Consider the following 22,068-nt stretch of genomic DNA (forward strand, 5'->3'; position numbering starts at 1 on the left):
AAAAACCAAGTTGAAAAAACACAACAAAATAGTTGGCATCATTGTTGTGTTTAATACAAATTCAAAATAAACATACACTCACCAAGAAACATTCAACATTATACAAATCTGCCAAAGAGAAAAAAAACGTCTACATCATTTCTGTGACTTAAATGAAAGAACCAGCACTTGGGTGCTAAATTCAGACCGCTGGTATGAAGTCCCACAATGGGTGGGATTTAGAGTAGAGACTGTCCTCTCACGATCATAATTCATTAAACAGATCTCTAAACAGCTTCAGCTACAGAGAACCCGGTGTAGCCGTCCAACACTGGACAATTCTTGTTATTTTCTGTCAAAATAGGCAACACAAGGTCAACAAATACAAACGTCCATCATATAGCTGTTTTGTCACTGAAGCATATACTATTCATAACTATAGTTTTAGTTTGATACAATTACAAACCAAGTTATGATGACATCATTACAGTGTTTATGTTACATATATATCACATAGAATAATATCACTATATATAGGTATTTATCACAATATCAATATTTTCATTGTCAACAACAACTGAACAATACTTGAATTTACACAAAACAAATGTTCATTATTCAACACTCATGTAAATACACTGTAACATAAACACTATAATGAAACGTGACCACATTTGTTTTTAATGTTTTAGAAGCCATTGAAAAAATAGAAATGCATTTGCAGAACTCCAAACACTACACAAAACACTTCAAAAAGTGTTTTCAATGTGAATTATTTTATACAGACTTGCAAAACATTTGAAATACATATTACTCAACGTCCCTTAACAAATTCTTCGTAAAACAATTAAAACTGATGTTTTCATTAAATACAATATTCACATCCTTCATTCCCACATTTACATATCAGACGAATTTAGATGACAATAAAAACTTGCTCGTTGTTATTTTTAATTTACTACATAAACTTCTCTAAGCATTTTGTCAGTTTTAAACTGACAACTTTTGTTGGTTTGGTCAAAAAAGCAGCAGGTTGAAACACAGCAGCAAAAACGACAACAGCTGTTTTACGAATGAAATCGGTCTTATCTAGACAGCTCTTGTGCTTTCATTCGTGTCCTGATGTACTTTCTAAGACTCTGATCAGATCTTAAAGAGTCACGTCAAACAAACTTTTGACAGAATGCCACGTACGCCCATGTCGCCAGCTTTGCTCGGTCATACAGTCCCCACAAAAATACAGTCGGTGCTTCACGACAATTTTTTAAACGACACCTCACTGACTTTCCTAAGAAGGAAACAGGACCTTGCAACAGGTGACTGTGACAATTGAAGTTACCGATGAGCATAAGAATGTTTTTTTCGAAACATTCCTAAAGTGCCATAGTCTCCAAAAGAGCAGTCCAACAGGAAGTGATGTCATTTGGAGCCGGTGATGATGGTGGTGACCGTGGACGGGCGTGGATGGTGCTCGGGCGTTCCCTTCCTCGAGGAAGAGTTGGACGCTTGCTGCTCAGCCAAACCTAGACAAAGATAACACCCTCTTCAAGGGCTGTTCGACAACACGAGATATACAACATACAGGACACATCATAGATGGTAAGTAACTCAACACGGTCAACAAAAATCCTGTCGGGTGGCGTCCCACGAGCCTTTTATTCAATTATAACAGATAACAATTGTCATTTGACACATCAGGCTTTCCGTTTGCAGATGGAAAAGTTTGGATCATATGTTTTAGAATAAAAGGAACCTCACTGGTCATTACCAAGACCATTAGTCTCGGCGACAAACAGTAATTTCAACCTCAGACGTTGTATTTTAGTCGGCTGGACCATTAGCTCAGCAGGAAGTCGAGTCCACCCGCTGATTCTCCAGCGACTATGCAAATGAAGCTTACGACTGAAAGCCGCTTAAATAATCGGCTTGTGGGACGTCGGCTTAAATAACAGCGAACGCAAAAAACAAAACGCTGCAGTGATAACTTACAGTCGTTGCGGCTGACTGTGGAAACATCGACAGACTGACTCTTTCCCGGCATGGACGGCTGATTCTGTTTACCATGCTGAGAAGAATCCATACTGCTGCCCAGCTGAAGACGCCTCATGTGTCTGATCACTGCGGTCGCATTAAATGCTTGCTGTAGATAGATGAAAGAAGAGAGAGAGGGACAAATATTAGACTGCCACTTTAAATAAATAGTTTACTCAACATCATCCCACATGTATATGACTTTCCTTCTTGCATGACTATTGACTAGTTGTTGTATGATATGTTTTCACGAGACATGAAAAACCAATGAGATGTAATGTTATTGACATTCTGCCATATTTGATTTTAGAGTTACGAGTTTGTTTTGGGTTCAGTTCCATTAGTATATAAAATATATATTGTTTTATCATACTTTTATCGTTTTGTTTTATAAGACAAATATTAACCCATTGGAGTCATTTGGATTTTATTAATGATGGATGTGCTTTTTGGAGCTTCAACATATTGAGTCGTGTATATGAATATTAATAAACGAAGATTTTTTTGTTTGTTAGATGAACTAATTAAGAGCATAAACCTTAGTCAGGTTAATATGGTTAATAAGTCATAATAGAATGTAGTCCAATAGTTTTTAAGAAAAAGGCCTAAAAGTGAAACCAAAAACGTCAACAGTATTTTTTCCAGAAAATGGAAAACAGATATCGAAAGCAAATAGTTCAAAATAAACATCAAACTGGAAAATAAATGTGATCACTCACCCTCCATTTAGCTTTTGCAAAGTTTTTCTTCATCTGTCTACTGACTGATTCATGAATGTTCTTGCACAGAGCAGTGTCACCAGCTATCCTGCAGAAAAAAAGAAGATAGTCGGTGGTCAGACTACATGCAGTTTCATCTAACATCCATGAGGAGGCAGTCAGATGATACATAACCAAACGCATGAGCTAAAACATGATCATAGTATGACATCTACTGTATGAACAAAGAGCTTTGGGTTGTCTGGTGCTCCAAAACACCTACAAAAATGGGTTTAATGAGTCGGAAGCTTGAAAATATTTAAGATAATATAAAAGTTAAGAAAAGGTCTTTGAGTAGATGCTAACACAGTGGTACCACAAATACCAACATCCATCCATCCATTTTCTACCGCTTATCCGAACTACCTCGGGTCACGGGGACAAATACCAACAGAACAAATATAATTAAAAACTCAAATAGTTAAAATTGCATCTAGTCGAGGGATGTATATGAGATCTATTGGAAGAGTGTTGTGTAAGCTGTACACATACTTATAAAAAAGCATTACTTAAAGGGATAGTTAAAGGGATGGTAACCGAACCACAACAGTTGACTTGCATTGGGTTTGTTTCCAAACAATAGAAGTCAATGGGTACCACCGTTGTTTGGTTACCAACATGCTTCAAAATATCTTCATTTGTATTTTGGAGAAGAAAGAAAATCATCCAGGTTTAAAATGACAGCGGGTGAGTAAATGATAAAATAATATTCATTTTTTGGGTTGAATTATCTCTTTAAATAAATGTAATGTGCACTCCATCCAGGGTGTATCCTGCCTTGATGCCCGATGACTCCTGAGATAGGCACAGGCTCCCCGTGACCCGAGGTAGTTTTGATAAGCGGTAGAAAATGGAATGGAATGGAATAAATGTAATGTAATAGGGTCAGCATTGCTTCCCACAGGTGCTTATTGTAGATTCGCCACTTGTTGACTCCTTCAGGTCACACAATTAACACTCAGTACGTGCGCGAACACAATCAGCCGTATTCCTTGTCGCTTACCATGGATGCAGCAGAGCCTCTTCACAAGTGAGCCTCTTTTCTGGATCTTTCTGCATCAGTTTGTTGATGAAGTCCTTAGCTGTGAAACAACACAAAATCAGAAAAAGACCTAAATCCGTTACACAAGGGCGCAGTTCTAATTGTGAAAAATTGACACCCTCCCACACTTCCCCAGGCATCAGGGAACAGCTTGTTGTGTGGGTGTTGAGTTGTTATTTTCAAATGCTGCCGAATCGCCGAGAGCCAGATAATGCCTTTCATTGGTGATTTATATCTGGCTGCAAAAGTGGTTTGTTTCGGGGGAAATTAAACGTATTAAAGTCACTCAAGTCGTGACTATCAGTGACAAATAAGTGGAAGTAACCGGAGTCGTGCTGTATAGTGTTTTTCAGTCACAAAACTATCACTGATAGTAATGGCTCCATACAAATGACTATATAGTGCGTATGTGATGATTTAAGATTCGGAGCCATAACACTCGACTCACCTGAATCGGAAATGTCGTCCCAGTATGGCGAATCAAACTCGTATTCGGCTCTAAGGATTTGCTCGAAAAGTTTGGAGTCGTTCTCGTCGTAAAATGGAGGGTAACCGCACAATCTGAAAAAATCCAGTATTATGGTAAATGTTAGTTAACGCCAATGTAATTGTTCAATGTTCATGTAGGAACAACTTTAGATTCTTTAAAAATATCTAAGTAACTGTTAAAATTAGCATTATTAAATGATGTTAATGATTAAACTAATGTTAAAGGGACAGATCGAAATATCTGTCAACATTTACACACCCTCATTAATTTTCCAACAACATTCTTCTGCAGAACACAAAAGAAGATATTTTGAAGAATGTAGGTAACAGAAAACTGTTGGTCCCTATTGACTTGCATTGGTTTTGTGTCTATACAATAGAAGTGAACGGGGACCGACGCTTCTTGCTTACCAACATTCTTCAAAATATCTTCTCTTTTGTTCTTCAGAAGAAAGAAAGTCATACAGGTTTAAAATGACAATAAGATGTGTAAATAATGACAGAATTTTTATTTCTGGGTGACCTATCCCTTTATGAAATGCAACTACTTACAGGATATAAGCAATAACTCCAATAGACCAGCAGTCCACAGCTTTGCTGTAAGGCTTCTGTGCTAATACCTCCGGTGCTAAAGATAACAAATTAAGACGAAAGAGATAAGGGCATAAATAACATCTACAAATAAATAAATATACTAAGAAATTTGAATTTAATTCAAAATAAACATTTGGTTATTGTTTACAATGTGTTATGTTTTTCTAAACACATTCATTTGCATGTATTCATTTGTGCTATATTTTTCAGTTTCGGTTAAACTATTCCTTTAAGTCAAGACTGATTCACACTTAATCCAATTTAGTGAGCCATGAGTAAAATAAATGGGGTGACAGCCCTACCCACGTAGCCTGGGGTCCCGCATGCTGTGGACATGATGTCATTGGCAGCGCCCTCCATCTTGGACAGCCCAAAATCACTTATCATAATCTTGGATTCTTCATGCGTGTTAAAATACAGCAGATTTTCAGGCTACAAGGAGACAAAAGAGACGATCAAGGTGAAAAAATAAACGAGAGATGCTAATTTACACTTCTCCTTTCTACTGAAGTGGAAATAAGTGGTCAGCGTTTGTTGACCTTTCAAGTCTTTCGTGCACGCGGTTACTCATCGCGTGGTTGCATTTGCCCTTGAAGAATAACGAAACTGTCTCTGTATATAGATTTCTTTAAGGTGTTATGGGAGTTCGGTGGAGAGGAACTGTCACCTTAAGATCTCTGTGGACGATCCCCAGCAAATGCAGGTAGTTGACCGCATCCAGGACCTGTTTTATTAAAGCGCTTGCGTCTCGCTCGGTGTAGAAGCCTCGTTCTACGATTCGGTCGAACAATTCTCCGCCTGACACACTGAGAGAAAGGAAAATGTGATGTTGTGACCAAAAGATAAATAAAGACAATATGCAAACGGTGTGGACTTACAGTTGCATGACGAGATAGAGATGACTGGGGCTTTCATAAATGTCGTCCAGAGCCACAATGTTCTCGTGCTTTATTCTGATAGAAAAAATGAAATGATGAAATGCATTAACATACCTGAATTTTTTACTGTTTTGAGTGCACAAAATCAAGCTGAAAATCACCATTGCTCTGCATATAACTGCATATAATAATGCATAAAATCTTGAAGTCTGTATTCTATAGATAGGCAATAACACAAGTGCTGATTTATTAACATCATGTGACCACTGTGCAATACAGCATCTCTTCTTTTCTATCATTTCTTGCCTAAACGCCTTTTTACCATGACAACCACAGACCTGTGCTCGGCCTCAACGTGCGGTGAATAGCGAGGTCTGCGGCGGAGGCCGTATGAATCATTCGGACGGCCTTTAAAACACTTCTAACGCTTTACACAGGGACAGGTAGAAGTCAGTGAAGGTAGGAGGCCGTGAGGAGAGTGACATGAAGACTGAGTCATCGCCTGCTCGGAGGAGAATAGCTGAAACACCCACTAACTACTTCCTTTGCACTTTAGGTTAGAGCTGCTGCTGGAGGAAGGACGTTGGACTTTTTCAGAGGCTTTTTGAATACTCACTTCCTCAGGACTGCTATTTCGTTTTCGATTCCACTCTCTTTGCCTCGGAGGGCTTTTTTTGGAATGCACTTCACAGCGCACATGTCACCCGTGGCCTTTTCGTGGGCTCGAACCACCTCAGAGAAAGCCCCACTGGAGGTATGAGAGAGAGAGGAAAAATGATTAGTTGTAATTGTTGATAAAGAAAGGAGAATGAGTCAAGAGTAGGTAAGAGAAAACAAAGCCTTGTTGGAAACCATTTGGGGACTCTAAAGGTTAAAGGGATAGTTGACTCAAAAATGGGAATTCTGTCATCGTTTACTCACCATGTGTTATTTCAAACCAGTATGACTATCTATCTTCTGAAGAACACAAAAGAAGGTATTTTGAAGATTGTTGGTAACAAAACAATGGTGGGTACCCATTTACTTTTGTTGAACGAACACAAAACCAATGCAAGTGATTGGGTATCGCCTTTGTTCGGTTACCAAGATTATTTTTTAAACCTTTCTTCGTGGTCTGCAAAAGAAAGAAATTCATACAGGTTGAAATGAGAAGAGGATGAGTAATGACAGAATTGTTATTTTTGGGTGAACGAAGGACCAAATGTGTAGACTACATTGTAAATGTGTGAGTTTTAAGATAGCAAATAATTAAAGAAAAGACTAAAAAAAATTCAAACTAAAAAAACTTTTAACTTTTAACTTTTTTTAACTAAAAAGTGATCAAATGCAAGGCTGTTATGTAGGTCTTTTAATATTACATTAAATTATTTATTTTATAGTTAAATTAAAATTTTGATTATTTTTAGAATGATATTTCTTTTTTTATTGAAAAAGCATTTTCTCGACACACTGTGCAAAATAAAGATTTTAACATCAAGAATAAATGTGATAGATTACATAGATTACACAACACAATATGGACAACCCTGTCCTTCTCTCCTTCTCTCACACACACACACACACACACACAAACTGGTTTCCATGTCTTATATTTATGGAAGTCTATTGTTGTTTGTTTGTACTTTATTGCCCAGCCTTTGCAGGAAAAAAATTATTACTTCCATTGTTTTATATCAGGCTTATGATTTATTCCATCCCCTAAATCTACCCCAACACCTAAACCCGATAATCACACAAACCTTTCTGCATTCTTACATTTTCAATTAATATAATTCTGTATGATTTACAAGCTGTTTTCCCTCATGGGGACCTGAAAAATGTCCAAAATCTACTGGTATTACTATCTTTGTGGGGACATTAGGTGATGGATACCAGAAAACACACACACCTTCGGTTAATTTAGTATGTCCTCTTATCATAACGCACTTTGTGTAATCAATTATTCCTGTTCTGGTCAATGAAAATCTGCTCTAATCCCCGAGCTAACACACTCGTCTAAAAATACTGACACAATCACACCACAGACATAAAGGCCTCTTGGAACAAAACGGTATTTTTAGGAAAAGGGTTCCCCAAATCATTTGATCGAATAAAGGGCTTGGTGCATTGCCAAAACAAAGGATTTGTCATCTGTTTTTTAAACTGTAAAACACAACTCTCATCCGTGATTAAAACATAAACCCATCAGGAGGCTGGAAATGCAGTGAGTCATTGGGCGAGAGCCCAGAAGGTTTAATACTTTGCAAGATATGTATGAGAGAGAGAGATATTGCCGTGGCTACGGCATTCATCATCTCTGCTTTTAAAATCTAAGAGGCGACAGTGTGTACATTTCATTTACATATCATACAATAAAGAATTAATATAAAATAAATAAAATTGCATTTGGGTTTGCAATTCTTGTCCTGCACTGCTGTTTTTTGTTTACCAGGGAGTTTTTCAATATTTTTAGTTCTCGTACGCTGTTCTTGTGGTCAAAAACAGACAAAGTAAAATGAAGCGGCGTAACCACGTGGTGTAGTTTTGCACAACTGAAGAGGAAATCATCAAAGCCACAGGAAGTATAAACCCTGCAGTAAATGCTATGAGAGTACCGCTATAAACCTGCATCCACCCATGACCTTCAAGAGTTGGGCTTCCTGTCAGTGTTGCGGTTTTGCATAGCCATTACACTAGACACACCTGTAACGTTTACATTTTGCAACAGTGCTTCACCAGGTAACCAAGTATAAACAACATTTTTAAATAATGTGTCCGGGGCGACATGCATTTGCACACTGTACATATTACACCTTTCTAATTTGCATAGCATGAGGTCGGATAGGAGTAGTGACTCTGTGGTGCATATCCCCATTGCTTTGCGACTAATGTTGAATTTCCCATGCAAATGTCAATGAGTTTCACAATATGTATAGCGAATGAGACGTGTGTGTTATCACACGTGTGGGATGTCAATTCAGATCAAGACTTTAGGCCTTCTGGTTTAAATGAAATGTTCTGGGTTCAGAAATGAGTTACGGGTAACCCCAAACAAAAATGACCGTGATGCATTTACAATGTATGCCTGAGGGATGAAGATTTCTTGAAAGCTTATTTGTTTTTTCTCTAGCCAAATGTGTCATTTTATGTTCTATTCGCACATAGAAACCTTCAGTTAAACCGTCTCCTCCACTTTTACAGGTCACAGGATTAAAATGGGATTAATCTAAAAATGCTCCTGGATTAACATCCCACTGATCGTAATTTCTCTTTCAGGAACGCTTAGAGTGATTCAGTTGCGTTACTGAAAGTATTTGCACGAGAATGGGTGGTCGATGTGTGTAGGTATTTGTTGAGTCATTGTGTGTTGGAGAGACTGAACTATTTCTGACAAAAAACAAAATCTAGCCGTAGGCACACAGCCAATACAATTGATGCGTCATTGAACCCAAGGAACCCAAACACAGTGCATGCAGATTCTTTCCCATTATGACAAATAACTGCGCAAGGGGGTGCATGCGTTACAATAATTTGAACAGGGGTAAAGTGTGTAATGTAGGGGGAAGTACCTAATTTTATCAATGGTGAATCCAATCTGCATTCATACAGAATGAGCATACAAAGGTGTGTGTTTGTAAGCATTTTATAACATCCATTTACAATTTTAATTCAGAACATTTTCTAATATTTACAGATTGTCTGAGACTTATTTTGACCATCTGTCACTATTAAAAATCTGCATGCTTGATTAAATCCGTTTAAAGAAACGTACCATTTTAAAGAATTGTCTTCGTTTTAAACAATTTAACAACAAGTTTTAACCTGCTGTTTAAATGGCTTCAGTTTAGTGTGTCTAGAGTCCGTGAAATCTTGTATAAGGCGCATTAAAGGATCAGTTATGTCATCTTCAGGATGGGAAATCCTATATGGATAATCTGTGTTCCCGATGTGATTACAATTTGGTGCGCCATTACTTTTTAACGGATTAGACACAAATCTAATGTTTTGTATGTTTTATTGTGTCTAAACTATTAAACAATTATAAATATGGAGTTATTCAGGCTGAATCTGCAATCCTCGTTTCTCAAATCAGAGTAAGAGAGAGAAAGAGAGTTCACATTAGGGGGGGAGTGTTGAACCTTTGTCAGATAACTAAATGTCCCCACATAGCTTTGATATCTGCTGAGACGATAACATGCTTGTGGATTACAACAAAAAAGATTTAAGTGTGGAGATACATCCAAGAATCCCCTAAAAAGATAAAATGATTCATATTGATAACTGGCATTAATAAAGTGGCTCTATACAAATCACTTACCAGCCGTGATTGATGTGTTACCACTAAAGCAACAGCAAAATAAATCTTCACTGTATAGAGATGTGAGATACGCAAGACCCCATTTTTGGTATTTGAAATACCCCAATACCTGACAGACCACCTATATACACACATTGTCCTTGGATGTATAATTTGCACTTTCGGTTTCGATGTAGTGGCTTTTCTTGACCATTCCATAATTATCCAACTGTCAGAAAATTGTGGTAAAACCAGACAAAATGAAAAACCACACACTTCCTCTCTCCCTGAATGTAAAGGTATCTCGGGAATATGGTACTTGCAAATCTACAGTGTCCAAAATAGACCTTTTCTTGTTAAAGGGTAAATTAAATTTGTGTGATTTACTCACCCACATGATGTTCCACATGTTTTATGACCTCACGGCGTCTTAGGAACACAAATAAAGATTTTTAGGTGACACCCGAGAGATTTCCAGGCCTCCTCATAGACATCATGGTTACGGTTGTTCTCAAGGTCCAGAAAAGTACTAAAGACTTCGTTAAATTGGTCCATCCGATCATAGTGGCTCAAGTGAATTTTTTTGAAGCGACAACAATACTTTATGTGCGAAAAACAAACTAATATAACAAATTTAATCGATATATTCTCCTCTGGCTTGTCAGTCTATGGTGCACGTTCACGAGAACACAACTCTGTGTTTACAAGCAGACACACGATGTATATAAACTGATCTTCGCAAAATGTCTGATGAATTCGATATCAAGGAAGACTTGCACTTTTTTGCCCAACCGTCGCATGCGTCGAAGTGCTCTCGTGAACGTGTACCATAGACTGACAAACCAGAGGACATTATATCGATTAAAGTAGTTATTTTGGGGGGGTTTTCGCACGTAAAGTATTGTCGTCGCTTCACAAAGTTTAACGATGTCTTTAGTACTTTTCTGGAACTTGACAACAACTATAACCATGATGCCTATGAGGAGGCCTGGAAATCTCTCGGATGTCACCTACAGTAAATATCTTTATTTGTGCACCGGGAGGTCTCAAAAGATATTTAATGTCATGTGCGTGAGTAAATAAATCAAACAAATTTGATGTTGGCATGAATTTACCCTATAATGTCAAAGCTTTACCGGGGAAAACCCCGTTACCCTTCTTCAATGCCAGTCACTACACAAAAGCAAATTAGAAACGGTTGTTAATGTCAACATGAGGTTGTGCTGTTTGTTGTGGAATGATGAAAGTAAGCTCATTAAAACCATGTCATTTGGGTTAAGTTTGGATTTAAATGGATAGTTCACACAATACTGACAATTCCGTCATCATTTATTTACCCTCTTCTTCCTTATTGACATATTACGAGAAATGTCTCGGATTTTAAGTCCAAACAGAGGAAGTCAATGAGAACCAAAGCTGTTTGGTCACCAACATTCTTGGCAGAAGAAAGTCATACACACTACGTGGAATGGCATGAGGGTGTATAAATAATACAATCATTTTCACTTTAATGGACATTCCTTCTATTCATTGACAACTTTTTGTCACCTGAACATCTCCTCCTACAGCTGATTCATCTCGCCACCGCCCTTACAAAATTGAACCATGGTTTCAATACACAATGCATACTTTGACTACGTTTTTGCAGTAAAACCATAGCAACTCCAAATTTACAATAGTATCACAGGAGCAGTAACCATGATATTTGTAGTTAACTATATAGTTTGGTAAACAATCTACCAAATCTTTATATTTACGGTTAAAAAATTATGATTTTTTTTTTATGAATGACAATGTCCTCAAACGCACTAAACTGTAGACTTGTGAGCATTAACCTGGATCTCTTAGGAAAACCAACTATGGTCTTATTATGGTTAAACTATATTTACCATGTTTTTTGTAGTTTTACTTAGCTAAACACCAGTTATTGGTGAGACCATATAATTATTTTTGCGGTTATTCGATTCGATTATTATGATTATGTTACATATTATACTAAAATATGGTTCGGTCTCCAGCATATCGTCGTTACAGGTCAAACTTTTAGAACAAATTGGAGGACACTGACACAAGTCACTAAAGATCAGACGATGTAAAAGCGTGATAAATACTCACGTCCCGAGGATCTCTTTAAACTCGAATATCTTCCTGATATCATCCACCTGCTTCTTCCACGTTCCGTTCGCAGACTCGTCGCTTCCCCTGGACATGGTGCTTCCAGGCAGAGCGAATAACCTTCTTAACGCGTAAATCTTTACAACCTTGATAGGAAACAAAACCAGATAACCGGGTAAAAGCGAGCAGAGGTCCTTCTCGCTGTGTGTCCGGCTTTAATCGGTGCCCGCATTCCGATATCAGCTCCGACGGTACGTGCGCGCGACTAATCCGCTCGAGTCGACTCGCTGCGGAACCGCCTCACTGACTCACCGCGTCAACTTAACCGCGCAAACGCATCGTTCCGTCAAGGCTTTGCGAGGTTGGGCTGTTACGGGCACCCGGTTGCCCCGTGAATAAACGGATTGTGTGATGGAAACTGAATGAAAAAGAGGGCTGGACGGACTCTGCGTCAGGAAACGCAGACATGATGCATGTTCTTACATTACGCATTTGAGCAATACTTGTCTTATTCAAAGTGACTTACAATGCATTTAAAGTATGCATTTGTTTTTCAGTGCGATGATCGAACCTATGACCTTGACGTTGCACACGATGCTCCAGTTCCACACACAGACATGTTCAGCCAGGTGTTAATAACTGAAAGATCATAATTAAAAACAGAAACGTGTATATGGCAAAAATGGGCAAACAATGCACAGAAAAGTGCAGAACATACACCTGTACATTTCTACAAAGAACTTAGTCACACTTCACAGAAACTCTGTTGCACATGTGGGAAAAGGTTCAAAAGAGGCAATAATAAATAAATGCTCCTATTTGAAACCTTTGACTTGCAGGTTGTTTGGAGAACGCATGTTGTTCTTCCATAGCATTGTGGCACGGAACCGTCTAAAGAAACCAAAGTAAAACATGTATTTTATAATAATTTCAGCTCTTTAGACACTGTTTACATGACATCATTTTTGTTTCATTGTCTATGAATAGAAAAGGGATTTATAAGGTGGAAACAGCTAGATATGGAGAAATGTGCAAGTAACGCTTGATGAAAACCAGGATTTTTAAATCATGTTTTATTTTTTTCAAAATCAACTTTCACACAATACACTACTGACAATTTACATTTCACATCAAACGTAAGCATTGGATGGGCTTGTCATGGGTGTTTAAAGTACCTTTTAAGTTGTGTAAACACTAGGTACGTTGATTGCAATTCTTGAATTTTGTATTTAATACTTTGAATTGTTTGTAAACAGACTCTACATTCATCTGATTATAGTCAATAAATCCAGTTATCCTTCCTGATTCACATTCAAACGTGTTATGCTTTACACAACTGATCAGGTACCAAACTTAGTCAAACTAAGAATCTTGTAACATCGCTTGATCCGTGGTTTAAAACCTGCTATAGTGTTTACCTACTCTTGTAAGTATATTTATAATAATTCTTTACATTTCATTTAAAAGTGCTACGAAAAACCATAGATGCTATACACCGGCATATCTCTTCTAAATTGCAACTTTCCTTCTGTATAACTACAGAATAATCCACATGATCAATTACGGTATGAAGACGTTTCCGGTGATAATTTGTATGTCAGTAAGAAATGTTTGGTAAACAATGTCCCTATATGGGCAATATTTCTTTGTGTCACCTGTTTCCCAATTGTTTGGGCAACAGAGTTTTGAGTTTGTTGTTGTCTTAGCGTGTAGGCTACAGATAAAGAAGATTGATCAGATTTGAGATTGTTGGATCTCTCAGGAGAAGGAAGATTTTAGGATTGCTTCATGTTGCTCGTGGTGGAGAGTCCCGATGCCCACAGCGGGGGCCGGCAGCGCAGGTCTGCTTACTAACCTCAACTAAGGGACAAATGATAAAATCAACAAGTGAGCGTCAATCGACAAATGAACTTACACGTTTCATAAGTTTACTCTATGACACTTTCCTAGAATGGAAAGTCAAAGAATTTTCAATATTTACATGTGCCATGTTTATTTTGTCAACTTAAAGATGATTGCTAGCATACTGGAGTACGTTTAGATTTATTGTATTTTTTTAATGTGGTGCATGAGAAATGTCGACAACTAAGATGTCTGACCTTGCAGGCCAACTGTCTTTCGAATCTTGGTGCGACAAATGACCAACAGCCCATGTTCTGCGGCTCCTCTTGACTCCAGATAAACTCTGCAACATCAATGAAATGAAGAAACGCTTCGCATACGCACAACATTATCATAATTCCATTGGAAACAAATGCAAATGAACAATGATTAGAGTGTCTCAAACATGAATCGATGTACGATCGCACCTTTGGCGTTTGTGTATTTACTGAGTTCCTGTTGTAGGGCTTCTGTGGGGAAGGGACACAGTTCCTCCACCCGGATTATCGCTGTGTTTTTGACCGCCTCTGGTAATGTCTCTCTGTGTTTCTGCAGAGCGTAGTAATGTTTACCAGAGCACACCAGAACCCGCCGCACACTGCACGAGAAGAGAAAAATATGCATTTCAGAAGAAAGTACAGGAATACAACACTTCCACCAGGAACCAATGTTTCAAATCAGATACCTTGTTGGGGTTACAGCAGAATCACCAATCACAGGTCTGAATGAAGTTCCAGGTCCCATATCAGCTAAGCTTGACACGGCCCCCTAGTGTCAAAAAGAGGTCAGTGCTCCATCACAGAAGAACACAACAATCCGGTGTGGTTCTGCTAAAAATATTCACTCACGGAGAACCGCAGTAGAGTTTTAGGAGACGCCACAATCAGCGGTTTCCTGAAGTTTCGAATCATCTGTCTTCGCAAGAGATGGAAGTATTGGGCTGGTAAGGTGGGGTTCACGACCCCCTTGTTCACTGTGTCGCCATCAACACCTTCCTCTTTACTGTCACACAGCTACAGATCACACAAAAACAAGCACAATAAGTGATTCTGGAAAATGAAACTCAGAACGACAGACAAGCGTATGTATTCACCTGCAAGAAGCGCTCAATTCGGCAGGATGAATGCTCGGGTCCTGCTCCATCATACCCGTGAGGTAATAAGATGACCAGTCCACTCTGCAGAAGCCATTTAGCTTCACCTTTAAAGATTGAAACCTTACATAAATGCTTAAGGTTTTTAAAACATCTTATAAAAACATCATCTTGCATTGCAGTTATTTACGATTTAATTAAAGTGATCTGAATACGCATCACATATTAGGATTTATTAAAACACATTTTAGCTTGTGGTAAGATTATATTTTTATGCGTTTACCTCCAGACAGAAAAGTGTCAAAAATGATCTGGGCGCCGTTGAAGAAATCTCCAAACTGAGCTTCCCAAATAGGCAGCAGTTTAGGCAGAGCAATGCTCATCCCATATTCAAATCCTAACACAGCCTCCTCAGACAGAGCACTGTTACATACCTACAACAAAACACACACCAAACACTGAATTACGTGCTGAAAAACCCATGTAATAACATCAAATATTGAAATTAATGACAAGTGTGTGTTTGGTTAAAACACGCACACTGCTTAAAATTCAATATATACTGTAACAAACCATACATAGGTGATAATACTTATGTCTGTAAATGGTTTGGTTTACCTCTAATTGACCTTTCTGTTGGGCGCTGATGTGATTGAGCGGTACATACATGTCATTGGTCTCCTGACACACGACCATAGCGTGTCGTTGGCTAAAAGTGCCCCGGCCCACGTCCTGACCGCTAATACGGATGTTGAATCCTGTTGTGGAAAATAACCTATCAGTGAATCTGTCATGTTGTATTCCAGCAAAACCACTCATCCATTCACTACATACAACTGGGTTCACGATTACGGCAGTTTCATGACATTTTGAACAAAAATTTAAGATCAAAACTGATTTTCAAATGACAGAAAGTAAACATATTGTTCTGAACCTATGACTGTCATAATCAAATTTACAATGAACTGAAAATAAATTGAATTTAACATCGGTCACTGGAAACAAAACTGAGAAATTAAGAAAGATCAACCCTAAGAGAGAACTTCTTAAAGCCGTAAAAGCACAAGTTCAAAACATAGCTCTGGAATACAGATCTTAAGTTTGGTTCTTTATTTCTGAAATTTTTGTTGGTTTTAATTTATTAATGACTTTGTATTTGGCTATTTTTTGGGGTCTATTCAAATCTTGTTTGTTCGTGACCCTAAAATAAGGCAAATTAAGACCCTCACCCTGACACAACAATGTGCCAAAAGCCAGGGCTTCTGCTGTGGACCAGTCCAGTTTCGTTCCCTCTTGAAGTTTCTGCAGCCGGGCCTACGAAAACGTCCAAAAAATTACAGGCATGTTCGAATAAAAAAGACTTTCAGTATTTCAATCACGGCCAAAAAGTTAGGCCTGCAATGCATAAAAGAAACTGAAATTGTATAACATTTACAAAAATTTGCAACATTAACACAAAAAAACACAAAGGTCTCTTTTTCGTCTGAACTATCCCTTTCCGATTTAAAGCTGTTTATTGAGTGTTAAAGATGAAACTTGAACCTTATCCGAGAGCTATACAGCATGAAACACAAATCATCATAAAAACTTTATAAGCACCCACACCAGTCAAAGGTGAACAGAGCCGGTTTCTATATACCTGCACATGTGTCTTCATCAGGTGACTATGTAGGTGAATCTCCTCAGGTATGCTCACAGATTTGGCACCTACGAATTGCAGCAGGGGCAGAGCTACGCCTGTGTCCCACACTGAGATTCTGTTCTGGGGCTCCACCAGGTCTCCCCAACGGCCCTGCAGGTTGGTTGGCGGAGGGCTGTAGACGGTCATGTTGTTCAGTCGGTCATTGAGCGTGGTGTAGCAGGTGGTCTTGATCTGACCGCGCTCTTCCTCCGTCATCAGACCCTCAGAGATCAGCTGGTCTGCGTATGAATCCGGGATACTATTTCTCGACCTGGCAGGCGAAAAAGACAATTGTAAGAGAAAGAAGCACCAGAACCAAACAAGTTTCGTGAATTGCACAAATACGAAGTGTTCGTTATTACAGAAATCCAAATGGACTCAGCACAAACACATGTCAAAATGTGTGATAAGCAACAGGATAAGTGACACCCAAAACTGAATATCCGAGGTATAAAACCCACCTAATGATTTTATACATCGCGGGGTTGGTAAAAGAGGGATCGTCCAGCTCATTGTGCCCCCACTGACGGTAACAGAGAAGGTCCACGATAACGTCTTTCCTGAAGCGTCGCTGGTACTCGACGGCCAGCCGGGTCGCTCTGAGCACCTCCTCAGCGTCGTGCCCGTTTACATGGATTATAGCACATCCCACTATTTTACCTATGAAACATCCCACTTTGATAAAGCTCTGCCATTTTTCACACGTTCACTGACAATTAAATAAATTCAGTAAGTGGAAAGCTGTGATTTTTAAAAAACAATTTTCCCCAAAATCCTTCCTGTTGGTTTCTTAGAAAGATTTATTAGAAAGAAGACAAGTTGCTTTGGCAAATTGGTAAAGGTATCTACTAAATGAATAAATGTAGATGAGCCAATTTTGCTCTGATAGGCCTGGCAGATAAGAAAGTTTTTTGTATAAAAAGTTACATGCTTCACATTTGAATTTCATTCCAAATCAACGTTTAGACATTTAAAGAAAACATACCAACATCACTGCAATAGAGAGATGACCGTGCCCTCTCAGAGGGAGTGGTGTAGCCCACTTGATTGTTCACTATCAGGTGGATGCTTCCTCCGACTCTAAAATGGGGGAGGTTTGACAGGGTAAACGTCTCGGGTACAATGCCTTGGCCTGAAAACGAAGCATCGCCATGAACCTGTAAATGCCAGATATGTGATGGTAAGTTCAGGGCAGCTTTCATCATACTTCCAATATTTGTCACGGTTTAAGGGATACTTCACCCAAGAATATTTTTCACCCTTCCCTATATTTTACTCGCCCAAAAGGCATCCTGACTGAATATGACTTTCTTCTTGAAGAATAATGCAGTCAGATTTAAAGTACCAAGTATCCTTTTTCTTACAAACAATAGAATGGGCAGTTTTTTGAAGCTCCAAAAAGTGCATCCTTCAATCAAAGAACTGCTCGACGCCGCGCCGAGGTCTTAACAAAGGTCTTCTGAAGCGAATTGATCCATTTGTTTAAGAGAAATATCCATTTTTACGGCGCTATTAACGATAATGTCTAGCTTTAAAACATTGCCCCCCATTCTACAGCTTGTGAGAAAATAGATACGTAGCATTTTAACTCCGACTGCATTATTCTTCAAGAAGAAAGTCATATTCAGTCAGGATGCCTTGTGGGTGAGACAAATTGGGAAATTTTGTTAAAGAAATTAAAGTATCCCTTTAACAAAATTAGGCAACTCGCAACCATATTGTCAATTTGAACGTTCAACAAGAAGCACATGACAGGCGGGGTTTAACTTGATCCAGTCAGGAATTGGATAGACATTAAACCTTAACCAACACACTATAAGCACACCTTAAAATGAATAAAGAACAGGCACAGATCTCAAGTCCTGACCTGCAGGCATATGACTTTGTCTCCCGGCTGTGAGTTGGGGTCACTTGAATAGTCTCCGTTCTCTTTGACTTGCTGTTGGCCTCGAGTCTTTCCCACCGTGATGGGATTGATCGCCTCCAGGTGGGAGGGGTTGGGTAGCATAGTGACATTGAGATGGTGTCCCGCACCAAAGTCCAGCTCCACCTTGGAGGTCAAATGGGACAGCACGTCGCCGATAGAAGGAGAATTCTCCGGAAACTCGCTGAGACCCCTCATCTTACGAAACATGAGCTGGGAGAGACAGGACAAGCATTTAGTTTGTCAATGCTCAAGAATGACTCCAGGCGCTCTGTCAAACACAGTATTCGGCAAACCTGCTGTTAGAAAATAAACTGTCATTGCGGGGTGGATGGGTCTATTCATGCTGAAAGAAGTGCTGGTGACTCAGAGGACAAGACGTTGTGAATAAAGAGAAGGGGAGGAGCTAAAGCAGAAGCGCACATAAATGATTGGCAGGGAAGAAAATCAAGGAATCAAGTCCAAGTTTGAAGCACTTATTTAATGCTCAATTATAAGGTGTCGTAATACCTTAAAAAGGTATTGCATGCTGCAACAGAAAGAAAATACATTCTTTTTTGTTTACTTTTGAGATAGTTGTTCTCGAACCTTTTCGTAGTAAGACACCCTTTGTGTAGGGTGCATTGCAGCCAGCCGAATAAAACCTTATCATCTTAAACTTGTGTATTCAGTTAAACAATGCTGGAAAATCGGTTATTTTGTTTGGTGGTCTTTTCTCTGATGTTTGGTTGCATAAAATCTATGACAAATTTCTATATTTTATAAAATGTCACAAAATCTGTGACCCCCAATTTTAGGAGCCAATGTTTAAAGGTGAAAAATAATTGTTTAATTCTCAACAAATTTGCTGTAAATGTCTGGGATCACAAAGACACATCTGTTAAAGTCCATCTAGCCGTAAACTTTACTAACCTCTGGAGGGAACTGCAGGAGACCAGTGAGCAGGTTGAGGCGTCCGCGGTGAGGCATTCCCATGACCACGTCTGTCACGCCGCTGTACGCAGCAGAGCGGAAAAGCTCGTCGAAAAATCCCATCATGCTCTCTGCTCCTTCACCTCCATAACGTTTCACCGTGGCAAACTTGGTGGCTAAAAAGTGGTCAAACTCCTTCAGAAAACAAACAGAGGAGATGCCAAATTAATTCTTAATTCTCCGTCAAACTCATATTCTTCCTAGTAGGATTATTTAGCTTTACATGACACAGGCAAAGCAGCAACATGTTTATTCGATTTAAAACAAAAGAATCTCTTCTTAAGTTCTTAAATAACGCTTTTCAGGATATTTCTACAAGCAGTGACGTACAATACCTGAGATTCAAGCATTAGTTTGGCCAGCTGTCTCCTCTCGTCTGGAGAGAACGTTTCTTTCTTGAGCTCTTCAAAGCGGTCCGCAATCCACTCTCGTTCCTGTAAGGTTTGGAGCTGACTGGTTTCCACCGAGATTCCCCCGCAGTACGTTCTCTCCAGGTAAGACACCACCTCTTCGGCAGACGCTTCAGATTTCCCAAAATGCCGCAATCCTGGAATGACGACAAGCATTAATTTCACCGTGAAAAAAACATTCTTCAGCATTTGTCCTTGTTTTACAAAACCCTATAGGTTCAGAAGATAAAGATGGATGGACTAACCCTTCAAGCTCCGATACCACAGAAAACACTTTTCAGCATGAAAAAATAAATAAAACATTTTCATATAAATACACTTTTAAACACATGTATATTAATTATGTGGAGCGCACAAACAAAATACAAGCTATACATTTCTGATAGTCATACAGTATGCATTGCCTAACAGGTGTCCATAGCAAATCTATTCATGTTAAGACGATTTTGCTCATTTTTACAAAAATAAGAATAAGCTGAAAAGGTTTTCTGTGGTAAAATGTGACTGTGATCTATCTGTAGTAGGTCCTCAACTAGTATGCTGAAATAGCAATATATTTTTCTAACTCTATATGCTGTGAAGAGTGTGTAGTTTCACTGTCTCACTTGTAAAGCACTTTAGATCAACATTTAAATGAGGCATTTAAAGCGATATTCAAATCAAAATTTCCCCATATTTTAAACACCCTCAAGGAATCGTGACTGAATAAGACTGTCTTCTTGAAAAATAATGCAGTAGAGTTATAATTCCACGTATCGTTTTGCATACAAGCGGTAAAATGGGAGGCAATTTTTTGAAGCTCCAAAACTTGCTTTTTTATTTATGAACTATTAACATTAGTGCCAAGCTTCTGTTATCCCTCGGCTGTGTGTGAACCGGAGGCTTGTTGCGCTTCAGAAGTCCTTTGTTAATACCACGGAGCCGTTCTTAGATCTATAGAAGGACTTTTTTGAGCTTCAGAAAATTGCCCCCCATTCACTTCCATCCTACCAATTAGAAGAAAACCACACGTGGTATTATAATGACATGAGGGCAAATATTGTGAAAATTTAGTTTTGCCTCTGAAATATCCATTTAAAGTTCATTGATAACGAAAGCATAATAGTACATAACTACACTTTATTGAACCTTGAGTCATTCAGCCATACGTCAAGATTACCATTATAAAATAGTAGTGTAAAAGGTCATGGGTTCAATTCGAAGGGAATACAAAAAATAAATACATGTGTAGCTGGAATGCACTGTCAAATGCATACATGTGCATGTAAACTAACCAGTGGTGTTGAGGGTGCCTGGCACAGTTCCATGCAGAAGGCTGATCTCTGGCACGTTCTCCAGGACAGGGGCGTTTGGAAGCAACGGGTTAATTTTAGCCGCCTTGTGTCCATGTGCTCTATAGGCCTCCACCAATCGCGCCAGTCCGTGATCTGTTTACACAAACGCCGCAATTCAGCGCTCATATTCCCACATGGACTCCAGACATTATTGCTCAATGAGAATTCTACATGCACACGTCTAATCTTTAACGTAACATTGCGTTTTTTTGCATGCAACGTTCAACTTAATATTACACAGACAGGCATATGTTCTTAAATAAATACATCGTATGATAATATAGACACCAAATGTTTATTGACGTGTTAAAAAGCACCGGCCTTGGTTCAGCGCGGAGACCTGCGGCAGAACAGCATCTTTCTCCGGATCGTCTCTCGGTCGGTAACCGTAAACTCCCCGCTGCGTGTGATACAAATTGGCTACAACCGGCCGCGTAGACCTAAAAGCCTGATGACAAAGTCTGTGCAAGGTCATAAGCCTCATAACCGCTGTCATTCTGGAAAATGTATAAATAAAACGCGACGAAATAATAAAAGTTTCGATGAGGGTCCACGCAGCTTACTGCGCGGCCATAATGCGCGAGGACTTGTGGGAGGTGATCGTCTGCGCA

The 22,068-nt window shown here is 39.0% G+C and overlaps 2 protein-coding genes across 3 annotated transcripts; both read right to left on the minus strand.

The window, feature by feature from the left end:
- Positions 1–38: 38 nt before the first annotated feature.
- On the minus strand, positions 39–12,613 carry camk1db (calcium/calmodulin-dependent protein kinase 1Db). 2 transcript variants are annotated; one of them, XM_056739807.1, is made up of 11 exons: positions 12,163–12,613; positions 6,388–6,519; positions 5,772–5,846; positions 5,561–5,699; positions 5,196–5,325; positions 4,852–4,927; positions 4,259–4,371; positions 3,772–3,850; positions 2,730–2,817; positions 1,969–2,119; positions 39–1,531 (listed from the first exon to the last, which is right to left on the minus strand). In XM_056739807.1, the coding sequence occupies exons 1-11, from the start codon at positions 12,255–12,257 to the stop codon at positions 1,503–1,505; spliced, it is 1,107 nt and encodes a 368-aa protein (XP_056595785.1). In that variant the 5' UTR covers positions 12,258–12,613; the 3' UTR covers positions 39–1,502. The 2 variants fall into 2 exon arrangements, with proteins under 2 accessions (XP_056595785.1, XP_056595783.1); XM_056739805.1 differs by having other exon boundaries at positions 39–1,502; positions 12,163–12,612.
- Positions 12,614–13,208: 595 nt separating this feature from the next.
- dhtkd1 (dehydrogenase E1 and transketolase domain containing 1) lies at positions 13,209–22,034 on the minus strand. The gene is made up of 17 exons (XM_056740548.1): positions 21,779–22,034; positions 21,398–21,550; positions 20,049–20,260; positions 19,654–19,848; positions 18,685–18,954; positions 17,803–17,974; positions 17,279–17,477; positions 16,776–17,088; positions 16,366–16,450; positions 15,755–15,894; positions 15,420–15,570; positions 15,137–15,243; positions 14,892–15,056; positions 14,729–14,811; positions 14,472–14,641; positions 14,262–14,347; positions 13,209–14,022 (listed from the first exon to the last, which is right to left on the minus strand). The coding sequence occupies exons 1-17, from the start codon at positions 21,951–21,953 to the stop codon at positions 13,921–13,923; spliced, it is 2,778 nt and encodes a 925-aa protein (XP_056596526.1). The 5' UTR covers positions 21,954–22,034; the 3' UTR covers positions 13,209–13,920.
- Positions 22,035–22,068: the final 34 nt, after the last annotated feature.

Source organism: Triplophysa dalaica, chromosome 24 (assembly GCF_015846415.1).
Source record: "Triplophysa dalaica isolate WHDGS20190420 chromosome 24, ASM1584641v1, whole genome shotgun sequence".
Classification (NCBI taxonomy): Eukaryota; Metazoa; Chordata; class Actinopteri; order Cypriniformes; family Nemacheilidae; genus Triplophysa; species Triplophysa dalaica.